The sequence below is a fragment of the Engystomops pustulosus genome, chromosome 2 (genome assembly GCF_040894005.1).
Source record: "Engystomops pustulosus chromosome 2, aEngPut4.maternal, whole genome shotgun sequence".
Classification (NCBI taxonomy): Eukaryota; Metazoa; Chordata; class Amphibia; order Anura; family Leptodactylidae; genus Engystomops; species Engystomops pustulosus.
Genome location: NC_092412.1, coordinates 185334750 through 185347261, shown reverse-complemented (window position 1 = coordinate 185347261; position 12512 = coordinate 185334750). Strand labels below are relative to the sequence as shown.

The following is a 12512-nucleotide window of genomic DNA, read 5'->3' as shown; positions in this document are numbered from 1 at the left end:
CTCTGCTCATCCTCCACCACTGTGACATTGGCGTTGACGCTCTATGCTGCGATCTTGCATTCCGATACTTGATAGATGAACTCTCTGAGACAGAGAGCACTCCCCCCTCAATTTCTGGCCACCTCCCCCTTCCCTCCTCCTACATAACCAAACCTCCCTTTTCCCTCCACCATTCCTTCTATATTTCTGGCTTTTCATAGCCTTTTCTTGGTATTATTTCTATTATCATTTTCAACATTCCATTCCCTTTTTGGAGGCCACAAAGTGTCACTGGGCTCTCCCATTGTCCCATTTCCTTTAAATATAAAATTGACTGGAGGGCGGTGGAGGCTGAAATGTGGACTTTTGTGTATAGTATTTAAACTGCCTAAACATGATATGTGCTGTTAGTCATGTTTCATATTGTATCAACTGTTACGTATTTCTTCATGTATACTATTTGATGTGACGAGTGCGGCGTTCCTGCTACCAATAAAGCAAATATTAAAAAAAAAAAAAAAAAAAAAAAAGGGACTATATTGGATGCAAATGTTGTTAACTACTATACAATTTCCCATTCAGTATGTCACATTCTCACCTTACCACAGCCTTAATTACTGCACAATATTGATGTACAGTTATGAGATTTAACTGAACAGGGAAATCAGTTCTATAATTGGACCAGAATGGGTTCTTAAATTCATATAACTGGAAAGGTGTGTTCCCATTTCAATAAAAAGTGTTATTGTTTGTATGATGAAAAATTATACAATTTTCCAATATATTTTTTGTATCAATTCCTCAGTTTTGTCCGTGGTCATGTGATATCACACAGGTGCACAGCTCTTTAGTATTAGTATAAAAATTTATCACAGCTGTGTGTTATAACGAGCTGTGCACCTGTGTGACCATGGACAGGTTGCTATCCATTGGAAGTAAACATAAAAGCCTTCTATAGAATGACAGCAAACAGATATAGAAAACCGAGGAATTGATACAGAAACTATTGGAAAATTATTTAATTTATTATGCCAACAATAATATCAATTTGCTGAAATAGAAACACCTCTTTAGGCAGTGGTGGGGAACCTATGACACGCGTAGTCATTTTCGCTGACACGCGGCCGCCAGAGAAAAATTGCATGGGCTGACTGGTCGTGGCTGTCAGTAGCCGCTTGCCGTTGTCCGCGCCCGTTCGGTCGGCCATACAGTGCTGCTCCTGTTCTCCCATCCTGCTCTGCAGAGGCCGCACACTGACGTCAGAGCGTGGAGACAGAGCAACCCCGGTGACCTGTGCTGTACCTGCGCGGGAACATCTGCACACAAGGAGTAACGGAGGCCCGAGGTGTCGTTGGAGCCTATGAAAGTTAATTTATTGAGTTCTCCACCGGGCTGGGCTGTGATGTGATGTACACTGCTGGGGTGGGTGGGGGCTGGTACTTCTCAGGACACAAATGTCCTTAAAACTAGTTAAAACTGTTTAACTGTTTTAACTGTTTTTTTTGTTATTTGTTGGGGGGGGGGGGGGGATCTCAATTGAGGAATTGATCACAGCCAGTCCTGTCTCTGTCTAAGGGCGTTAGAGGGAGTTAATGTGCACTTCTTTGGGGGGGGGGGTCAAATTGTGCCGATTATACGTTCTGCAATTTCTCCTGAGTACAGAGACCCTGCACATGTGGCTGTTACTTGTCACTGTCTTTAGGGCTCATATTGGCGTTGTTTTTCACATACGTGGTTCAGGGATTTCACAGATGCCTCACCATTGTTTTCAATGAGCGTTTTCACGTTGGCTTGCTTTAGTCACTAATCTGTGGAATATTTTGTATAAGGAAGAAAATAGTTTGTATAGAAAAAGAATCCTGGCACCTCGAGGATGAGGAAAGTTAATTATTCTTTTATTTGTAAAGCGTTAAAAAAAAAAAAAGTGCGTCTTTCGGCTGTCCAGTGCTTGTGGATCAAGGAAACCCATAGAAGTCAATGGGTGAACAGAAAAAAAAAAAAAGTCAAATTTTTTTTTATACTAATAAGGCTGAGAAACCACGTGTCATGTTTTTAAAGCAATGCTAAACCTTCCGTTTTTTATTGCAGATGCGGAGGCAGAATGGAGACACAACTGAGAGAAAGGATTTGCAGGAGCAACTCCAATGTAAAACTACCCTTAAGCCAAGCTCAGAGCAACATCCGCCCATATTTGCAATAGAGGATTTCATGCACCTTGTAGCCTTACTGATTGCCTATGGGGTATATCCACATGGTATTTACAAACTATAGATAGTCCATCATGGAATCTTACAGAAACAGCTGCAGTAGTGGATGATTTTAACTACACATAGTGGACGAAAATTGAAAATGTATTCACAGCTAAGATCTTAAACCTGCATCCCAGATTTGCAAAGCGTAGAGTTAAGTCTACTGTGAATACATAGTTTATGCCACCGTCATGTAGACAAACCCCCTGGGGGTGGGATTTATAAAGGCTTGTAGTGGCTTACAAGTGGCGGCCAAGCGCCAGGAATTGCAAGTCCCCTATCCCCTTACACCACCTCCACAACAAGTGGGCACGGAGAGGTAGGCTAGTGGTGCGGGCCATGGCCAGCATGTTGGATATAGCCTGTGCCAGTTCCTGGCACAGGTAAAAGCAAAACTGTGTGCCAGAGTGACCACCAGGGTGGGTTTAACATAGAGTGCTTGTAGACTATGCACCATCACTTGATAAATCCCCCCCCCCCAAAGTGTTCCCATGCAGCAGAAGTGGACATTATTTTCTATCCAGAAAAGAAAAATCTGTTCAGCTGAAGTCTGCACATTTTTGGCATTATTGTGAAGTGAATTATTATTAAAAATATATATAATCTGACCACTTCCATGAAGAAATGGATAATGTACATTTACAGTAAGCAAAATCCCAACATATTATCGAGATCATACACATTATAAATTCAGTTCATAGGAAACATCTAGGATGTGCCGCCTCCTACAAACACACTTTATTACGGTCGCTTCCTAAGGAAAACACTTGTGTCAAATGCATTTTTTTCTATGTAAACAAGCAAAATGTGATGGAAACTCTGCAAAACTATTTTAATCTTTACTATCCTGAGAAGAGAGGGTTAAATATGTACACTGACATTTTACCTCAGAGAATGATTACAGTGTGATTTTTCCGCACCAGGCTGTCATGTATGTTATCTACTCTCTCCAGTGGTATCTGCTTCCACGCCATTATTGTAAAACTACTACTCTCAGCTTTCTCGCACATGCTGGGAGTTGTAGTTTTATAACAGCTGGAGAGCAACAGGCTGAAACAAGGATTTGTATGGCTCCATAATGGAGAGAATAGTCCGGTCACAATGCTTCAGCTCAAAAATACAAGAGCAAGGAAGAAGCGAAGCTAAGTACATGAACACCTGCCGCAGTGCATCCCGCCCACAGACCATCACTAACCTTGGTAGTCCACAGACTTCTTCTTGGCCCCCTGAGACAGTATCCACGGTGGGTTATTAGCATAAAGAGAGTTGTTATTTGCATTCTTCTTCCCAAAGAGCTTATTGAGAGTGCCCTGCATGGAGCTGTTCTTCTTCATGGTGTATACAATGTCCTCACAGCTGAAGAATAGATATATTGTGAGTCTCTAGCAAGGCATGTCTCCTCAGGCAGCTTGGAAAACACTCTCAGTCCCTGTAGGTCGCAGACAAGAGGAAATAAAGCTGAGAGCCACCTTTCCAGCAGGTAAATAGCTCATTCCTGTTGGTTGAGTAGATGATTTGCCTGTACCTGACCCCACCCTCCCTCAGAAACCGCACTAGTCACATTCCAGCTCTCACCTGGCACCACCTTCTAATGGAAAGCTCAGCCCAAATCTAACCTCTCTACTACTATAAGGTTAAACATTAATGCACACTAGCTTGCTGGCAGAGGACAAGGGTGCTCACCCAGAGATATAGATGCATTCACAAAGCTGGAGTTGGTTTCTATTCTCCTCTAGTTCTTTATTCACATTTCTAGTATGCTATTGTGGACAATGAGAAGAATGTATCTTCACAATTGCACTTGGCTTCGCTGAGGTGAAAACAGGTAAAAGCAAAATAGACAAAAAGAAAATTATATCAGAGTGTGATTTTAAAGGGTTAAATACGATTAAACCACTGATATCTAAGGATGATGTCACAGATGGTGTTTTTGTCCGTTTTTAATTGCGCAAATTAGTAAAACCGGACAAAACCGCATGGGGTTTCAAAAAACAGATGAGTTTTTTACGATCTGAAAATGCACCTAAAATGCATCTAAAAACAACCCAAAAACGCCATGTGTGACATCACCCAAGGGTGTTGCCACACATTGCGTTTTTAGTACGTTTTCAAGCATGCATTTTTGTCAGTTTTTCCCAATTATCGTAAGGCCGGCAGCACACGTGGCGTTTTGAACCCGTTTTTGTGCCGTTTTTAAGCATTCCGTTAAAAAAAAAATGTGATCTTTAACCGTTTAAGGACCGGGACCTTTCCTGTTTTTTCATGTCCATTTTTCACTCCCAACCTTCAAAAATCTATAACTTTGTTATTTTTACACGTAAAGAGCTGTGTGATGGCTTGGTTTCTGCGTAACAAATTGCACTTCATAGTGATAGTATTAAATATTCCATGCCATGTACTCGGAAGCAGGAAAAAAATTCCAAATGCAGTGAAAATGGTGAAAAAACGCATTTGCGCCATTTTCTTGTGGGCTTGGATATTACGTCTTTCACTGAGCGCCCCAATTGACATGTCTACTTTATTATTTGGGTCGGTACGATTAAGGGGATATTTGTATAGGTTTTATAATGTTTTCATACATTTACAAAAATGAAAACCTCCTGTACAAAAATAATTTTTTTGATTTTGCCAACTTCTGCCGCTAATAACTTTTTTATACTTTGGTGTACGGAGCTGTGGGTGATGTCATTTTTTGCGAAATTTGATAATATCTTCAATGATATCATTTTTAAGACTGTATGACCTTTTGATCACTTTTTATAGATTTTTTAAAATTTTTCAAAATGGCAAAAAAGTGCCATTTTCGTCTTTGGGCGCTATTTTCCGTTACGGGGTTAAATGCATTGAAAAACCGTTATCATATTTTGATAGATCGGGCATTTTTGGATGTGTTGATACTTAATGTGTTTATGATTTTTACTGTTTATTTATATTTATGTCAGTTCTAGGGAAAGGGGGGTGATTTGAAATTTTAGGTTTTTTTACTATAATTTTTTTTTTTTTTAACTTTTTTTTCTATTTTTACTATTTTTCAGACTCCCTAGGGTACTTTAACCCTAGGTTGTCTTATCGATCCTATCATATACTGCCATACTACAGTATGGCAGTATATGGGGATTTTCCTCCTCATTCATTACAATGTGCTATCAGCACATTGTAATGAAGGGGTTAAAACGAAATACCCCGGGTCTTCGGAAGACCCGAGGCTACCATGGAGATGGATCGCCGCCCCCCGATGACGTCACGGGGAGCAGCGATCCCAGGTAAAATGGCGGCGCCCACGCGCTGCTATCTTTTTGAGGCTGCCGGCAGCCATCGCTGTGAAGACACCCGCGATCGGTGCTAGCACTATGCTAGCAATATGCAGCAAATACTTACCGGCAATGGAGAGGGCTCAGCCCGTGAGCCCTCTCCATGCACCGTGAATACACGGCATAACCCTCAGTCTGTTTTTAAAGGGAACCTACCACCACGAATCTACCTATAAAGGTAGATCGGGTGGTAGGTGGATCAATAGGACGTGAGGATAGCCCTTTTAAGGGCTAATCCTCACGTCCCCGTGCTGTTTTGTGAACTTATATTATCACTTTATGCTAATTTTGTTATGCGGCTACTGGGGCGTGGAGTAGCTGCAGCTGTGGCTACACGGCGCGCACCCTCGTCCGACGAACCTGCCGCCTGCGCATGCGCAGAACAGCAGGCCCGCGCCTGTGCGGTCACTGCTCCGAAACAAGGGCTATCCTCACGTCCTAGTGATCCACCTACCACCCGATCTACCTTTATAGGTAGATTCGTGGTGGTAGGTTCCCTTTAAAAGCAGACTGAGGGTTATGCCGCACATGGTGTTTTGAAACAGTCTTTGGTCTGTTTTCAAGCAGTCCATTTAAAAACCCATGTGTTAAAAAACGCATCAGTTTTTGAAAAATTCTTGCGTTTTTTGAAAACCTTCCGTTTTTGACAGGTTTTACCAATTATCTTAATTAAAACTGATCAAAAACGCATGCGTTTTTTAACTGACTGCTTAAAATGCACCAAAAAAACGGGTTCAAAACTCCATATGTGGCATCACCCTAAGGCCGGCGGCACACCTGGCGTTTTGGGACCGTTTTTAAGCAGTCTGTTAAAAAACGCATGCATTTATGAAAAACGTTTTTGACCTGTTTTAATTGAGATAATTGGTAAAACTGGTCAAAAACGGATGCGTTTTTAACGGACTGCTTAAAAACGGCCCAAAAACGGGTTCAAAATACCACCACATGTGCCTAAGGCCGCGGTCACACGTTCTGCTAGGCATTCGTTCATAATGCGATGCTAGTGCACAGGGGGCGGTCCTGGGCCCAAAGGCACATGCGTTTTCAGGGAAACGCATGCGATTGATGGTCTGCGTTTTGTAATGCATGTGATTACATGCACAAACAGCAGGGAGATTATGACTGCGTTTTTACCAATTCCAAAAGACACAGCTGCATGCAACTAATGCACATTATGCACTGGGTTTTTAAAAACACAAGCAATCATTTGAAAAACAATCCGTTTTCGATGCATTCGAAATCGCTGCAGAAACGTGACAAAAACGCCATGTGTGTCATCGGCCTCGGCTTTCTTTCCTGGAGACTAGTTATCACATGACCAGTGTTTGTAGTAGGAATACTCGTGCAGTATCATGTGAGTGTCTCTGGTGTCAGGAGTTGTGGTGCAGGTACGTAAAGCAACTGTAAGATTTATGCTCTTCATATTACAGCATAGATCTGATAGCCCAGTTCATAGACAACAATATATGGCATATGCAGTCAAGGCATACTGGCTCTTGTAGTTTTCCAAAAGTTTGAGAGTAACATGTCGGATACCTTTGCAGTAAATCTTTGGCTTCTTTTACATTACTTTATGTCTGTTGTGTTAATTCTTTCCCAGCCAGGTTTTGATGTTTCTGTTATTTACCTTCCATAAGCCATATTTTTTTGATTACAGAACCAGGTGATGGTTTGTACTTCCTGGGGGTTGTTTGGTGGTTGAGAAACATGGCTGCTGTCTTCCAAACACAGAACATGTTTAGTACATAGTATTGTAACTAAGCTCCATTAATTACTATACAACTGAGCTGCAATACCATCACATACCATGCTCAAGTGTGGCGCTGTTTTGAGAAGAACACCTTTTTCAACCTCTATGGTAATCTGCATATGTTGCAGATTCCGTGCAGATTTTACACATGAATTTCGTTTCTGAAAATCTGCAGCATAATACAGTAGCATGAGAGTGAATGTGATTTGGAAAAAAGTACTGTAGACAATGGGGCACATTAACTTACCCGGTCCAGTCACGTTCCTGCGGTGTGTTGTCCGATGAGGATTCGGGTCTGCCGGGATTCACTAAGGTGTTGCTGCTGTGCCGAGGTCCGCTGGAGTTCACCTTCTTCTTATCAGTGCATGTGAGTGCCTGTCTTGCGACACAAATAGTTTTTTCAAACTCCACGGTTTTTCTGAATCCGTCGGGTTGTCCGCGCCCTGCGATTTCTGTTGCGTGAAAGCCGATCGTGTGCGCATAATACCCAAGGGCAATTCGGCAAAAAATGGCGCAAATTAGAAATATTCGGGAAAACCCGACGGAATCGCAGCCGCAGGACCCTTAGTAAATGAGCCCCAATGGGTTTTTTTTCTGCAATTGTTGTTCAGTGTGGAAAATTAACTAACCATCTTGTTACTTTTCCTGTGCATTCTTGCGTATTTTTGCATAGATTTTTTTTGTACATTGAAGTGTATGGGAGTGCAAACCATCAAATCCATACCATGATGCAGATCTGCTACAGATTTTTGCTTACAATGATGTCCGATCAAGTGAAACAAAACAAGTGAAAAAATGAATGCAAAAAATCCACAGAAAAAATGCTAAATAAATGCAACACTAAATAGATGAATCTGCATGAAAAAAGCACATTAAAAATGTTCATATCGGATGTGGATTTTCATGCAGATTTACAGCTTGACATCTTGCAATGTGTGCCGATGGCCTAAGAAACGCTTTAATATCCGAAGCAATGTACTGGGAAGCCTGTATAAAAATCCAAATGTATAAATGGCAAAAAAACAATAAAGCTATTTTCTTATGTTCTTTCTTTTTACGGCTTTCACTGTGTGCTCCAATCGACAACTCCGCTTTATCATCAGGGTCTTTTACATATCAAGTGAACTAACAATATTCTGCAATACTGTAGTGTTGCAGTATATTGTATAAGTCATCAGACCTAGAATGCAGTAAAAAAAAAAATTAAAAAAAAATCTAAAAGGTCAAATCACCCCCCTTCCCTAGAGCTGAGAAGTAACTAATAAAATTCATAAACAAGTTAGGTATAGCGTTGTTCCAAAATGCCTGATCTATCAATACAGGCAGTCCCCGGGTTACATACAAGATAGGGTCTGTAGGTTTGTTCTTAAGGTGAATTTGTATGTAAGTCAGAACTGTATATTTTATCATTGTAATCCCAGCCAGAACTTTTTTGGTCTCTGTGACAATTGGATTTTTTAAAATGTTGGGTTGTCATAAGAACCAGGATTAACACTAAAGCTTCATTGCAGACACCTGTGATAACTGTTATAGCTGTTTATTGTAGCCTAGGACTAAAGTACAATAAATTACCAATATCCAGTGGTCCGTTTGTAACTAGGGGTCGTATGTAAGTCGAGTGTTCTTAAGTAGGGGACCGCCTGTATATAAAAACAGTTATTCCCAAAAGTGAACCCAGTAAGGAAAATAATGCATACATGTTGAAAATGCCCCTTTTTTTGTCATAAAAACTGAAGCAATGGTAGCAATGAAACCATCTTGTCCCGCAAAAATGTACACCTCACACAGCTCCGTATGCCAAAGTATGAAAAAGGAATTAATTTCAGAATATTGCAAAATGAAGAAAAAATTTTTTGTACAAAAGGTTTTAATTCCTTAAAACCAAATAAAAACTCCATATATAAAATTGGTATCACTGTAATCGGACCAACCCCAAGTATAAAATGAAGGTGTCATTTTCAGCACAGTGAAAGCCGTGAAAAAAACGGAGCCCTCAATAATAGTTGCATAAGCGTTTTTTTGTCAAGTTCACTGCATTTGGAATTTTTTTCACAATTCCCCGTATAAGGCATGGAAAGGTAAACAATAGGTTATGCAGTACAATAGGTTATGCAGAAAATAAAACTTTAAAAAGCCTTGTACATGAAAACATTTTAAAAAGTTTACAAATTTTTAAAGAAGAGGAGCAAAAAACGGAAATGATAAAACTTTAAAAGGCATTTGCAGGAAGGAGTTAAGAATTTCCCCACTTAGTGATATTGATGACCAATTATAAACCAGGTATATTTTGGCATAAGGTATAAGTTAACCTAAGCCCTATTTATACTTGTTAGGCAATTTCATACCCCCATGTGTGATATACACAAGGATTACCTAAAAAGGTTGTTCACTTTCAGAAAATAATTCCTTACACAAACAATATCAATTATTTTTTGAAAGTGGACAACCCCTTTAATTTTTCAACATTTTATTGAGGATTTAGCTCTGGTAAATTAAAGGACACCTGTCATCAGGTCTCTGCCACTTGTCCTGTCACCTCTACCTGTTGGAGCAGCTCACAAGGATCCCATCCCAGCCTTTATCTAGTTATTTCATACATTATTCATTGTAAAATCATCTATTTTTTATCATGTAAAAGAGGCTGGTCACATGGTCAGAGGCAGTGATGTCACCCATGTTACCCCTCCCCTCTCCTCCCCCTGCTCATGTCTGTGTGTAATGTATAGTAAAGCATGGCTAGTGTGTGTGTTGCATCTTCTAACATGCCTCCTAATATACAGGTGAGAGACACAGGCATCAGCTACACATGAATCTGACATGTTCTGCTGTAACATGGCTGCCTGGAGCTGTTGTATCTCTCCTATACACACACACACAGGCTGCAGGGGGCGTGGCCACCAGCACCAGGAAGCACATCATTATACAACCTCACATCATTACACAGGCTGTCAGTCAAGCACTGGGGGTGTGGCTGTGCCTCCCACTCATGAATAGAGTGGACAGCTTGAATATGCTAATGCTTCATTGGACATTTCACAGGTCATTTGCATACAGCTTTAGGACCTCATTGCTTAGGTTTACAGGCATGTAGAGGGACAATGAAGGGATAGAGGCAATGCTCTCTAATGGCAGTTTATGAAAATATATTTAGTTTAGGGGGGTTATTTTGCATGACGGGTTCTCTTTAAGTTAGTTTTCTAGTGCTGGTTGCTTTATGCGGATGTGAAAAAGATGGATGACTTACGGATGTGAAAAAAAACAGATACGGACACAATACGGACTGAACATGGACATCACAGATCCACATTGGATACGTCCGTCTGAGTCCTGATATAGGGCCCACTAAGCATTTATGTAAATGCCCTTTAAATCTGCTCAATGTTAACAGGATGTAAATGCAATGTAAACGCAGTCAAATATTGCGATCACATTGTATTTGCGTAAATGCAGTGTAAACAAAGTCTTAAAATGTGGTTTACATAAACACAATTGACATCAACAAGATATTGATGCAATGTAAACTTCCACTTACAGATGTGAGAAAACCAGTGAAGCGGTAACATTATGTCCTGGATGGATAGGGTCTATTTAATATTCCATGGCATAGAGTTTATCCCAAGTGGTATATTGTGGCCTGGGCCACAGTACACCCACGCTCCATGTTATAGGGGTATAGTTTGGCTTTGGCTATTTCATACCCCAGGGTATACTGTGGCTTAGTCCAAACTATAGCTGGGTATTTTTTTGGGACAGTGTTATTTTAGCCAGTTACACCGGATATTTCTATTTATATAGCACTTACTGTTACTAAGGTAACACACTTTATAGAGGAACTATGAATACAGCACTGCATCGACGTATAGAATGTTCCCTTCAATATGCTAGACAGTAGTGTGACTCATACAGAAAATGCTATAAAGTAAAACGTGACTATGCTAAGAGCTTAGCAGAATGGAGCCTATTATTATAACTCCTACAGGTAATATGGATGTACTAAAGTAATTTGCTAATCATTTGTACCATTATTTTTCCTGTTGCTTAGAAAGTGTCAAACCTTTCCACCACACTTACAGGGAATGTAACTGTGTACATCAGTATTTATTGTCTGGCATTAGAAAGAAAAGGCTGAAGTTACCTTTCTCCTCCTATCCCCCAGCATGCAGTGATTGTTTCTATACAGAGGCTGCTGTGGTGATACAACATTAAAGGGAACTTGTCACCAGGGACCTCATTTTCACTAAAAACAGGTTGCAAAAGCCCAATTCAGCTGCATTGCAAATCTGCCTTTCTGCTTTCTCTAAGCATTTGCATTACAATATAATTGTGTGTTATAACTTGCCTTGCATCCTGACAGAATCCTCTGTGTAGACCTAGGGGTTGGGCTTTGGATGCATTTCAAAAAACAACATGTGACTTGAGTTGCTCACTCCTCAGCTCTTGGTCCCTACCTTTGTGCTCCTGTACATCTCCCCCCCCCCCCCCCCCCGTCTCCCACTGATGTCAGCTCACCAGGCAGTGAGCTCTGTGAAGGAGCAGAAGGGAGGAGCTGTACAGGAGCACAAAGGTGGGGGCCAAAAGCTGTGGGGGCCAAGAGCTGAGCAGTCTGCAGCACAGACAAGTCAAATGTTGTTTTTTGAAATGCATCCAAACCAAAACCCTGGGACTACACAGAGGATTTTGTCAGGGGGCAGGTAAGTTATAAAACACAATTATATCGTAAGGCAAATGATTAGAGAAAGCAGAAAGGCATATTTACAATTCAGGTGTGATGGGCTTCTGTAATCTGTCTTTAGTGAAAATGACCCTGATGACATGTTCCCTTCAATGGCAGGTGGTCCAATCCAGCCTAACATTGGCTTTTAATCAATCAGTCTTATCACAGCTTTCATTTTTGAAAAGGAGAATTGAAAATGAAAGCTGAGCTTGATTGGTTGTTATTGCCTGTAATTCAGGAAAGTAGATTAATCACTGCTATTGTATACTAAAGTATGGAAAATCAGATTCCTGTGGTTTCCCAGGAAACATGACAACAAACGATATGGCTTTATTTATGTGCTCCAGGGAACCATAGGGAATATTATTCTCTTGTGGTTTCCCTTATCTCTCATTTAGTCTTCTCTTTGCTGTAATATATCAGCTTGTGTACTGCTTTAAATCCAGAGGAAAGGAAGATGATTTTGTGTAAAGTGTTGTTTGAGTTGTTCCACTTTAAAGAAACAATCC

General features: G+C 40.7%; 1 protein-coding gene and 1 long non-coding RNA gene across 3 annotated transcripts in view; one reads left to right on the top strand and one right to left on the bottom strand.

The window, feature by feature from the left end:
- LOC140119015 (uncharacterized) overlaps nt 1-3840 on the bottom strand; it is a 27748-nt gene extending 23908 nt beyond the window's left edge. Inside the window, exon 1 of one of the 2 annotated variants that reach the window (XM_072137593.1) lies at nt 3424-3840. In XM_072137593.1, the coding sequence (XP_071993694.1) occupies nt 3424-3562 (139 nt within the window). In that variant the 5' untranslated portion in view covers nt 3563-3840. The remainder of the gene's footprint in view (nt 1-3423) is intronic. The other variant, XM_072137592.1, reaches the window with a different exon arrangement.
- The window catches only part of LOC140119016 (uncharacterized), a 27795-nt gene continuing 18778 nt past the window's right edge, over nt 3496-12512 (top strand). Inside the window, exon 1 of the long non-coding RNA XR_011853306.1 lies at nt 3496-4053. This is a non-coding gene — a long non-coding RNA (uncharacterized lncRNA). The remainder of the gene's footprint in view (nt 4054-12512) is intronic.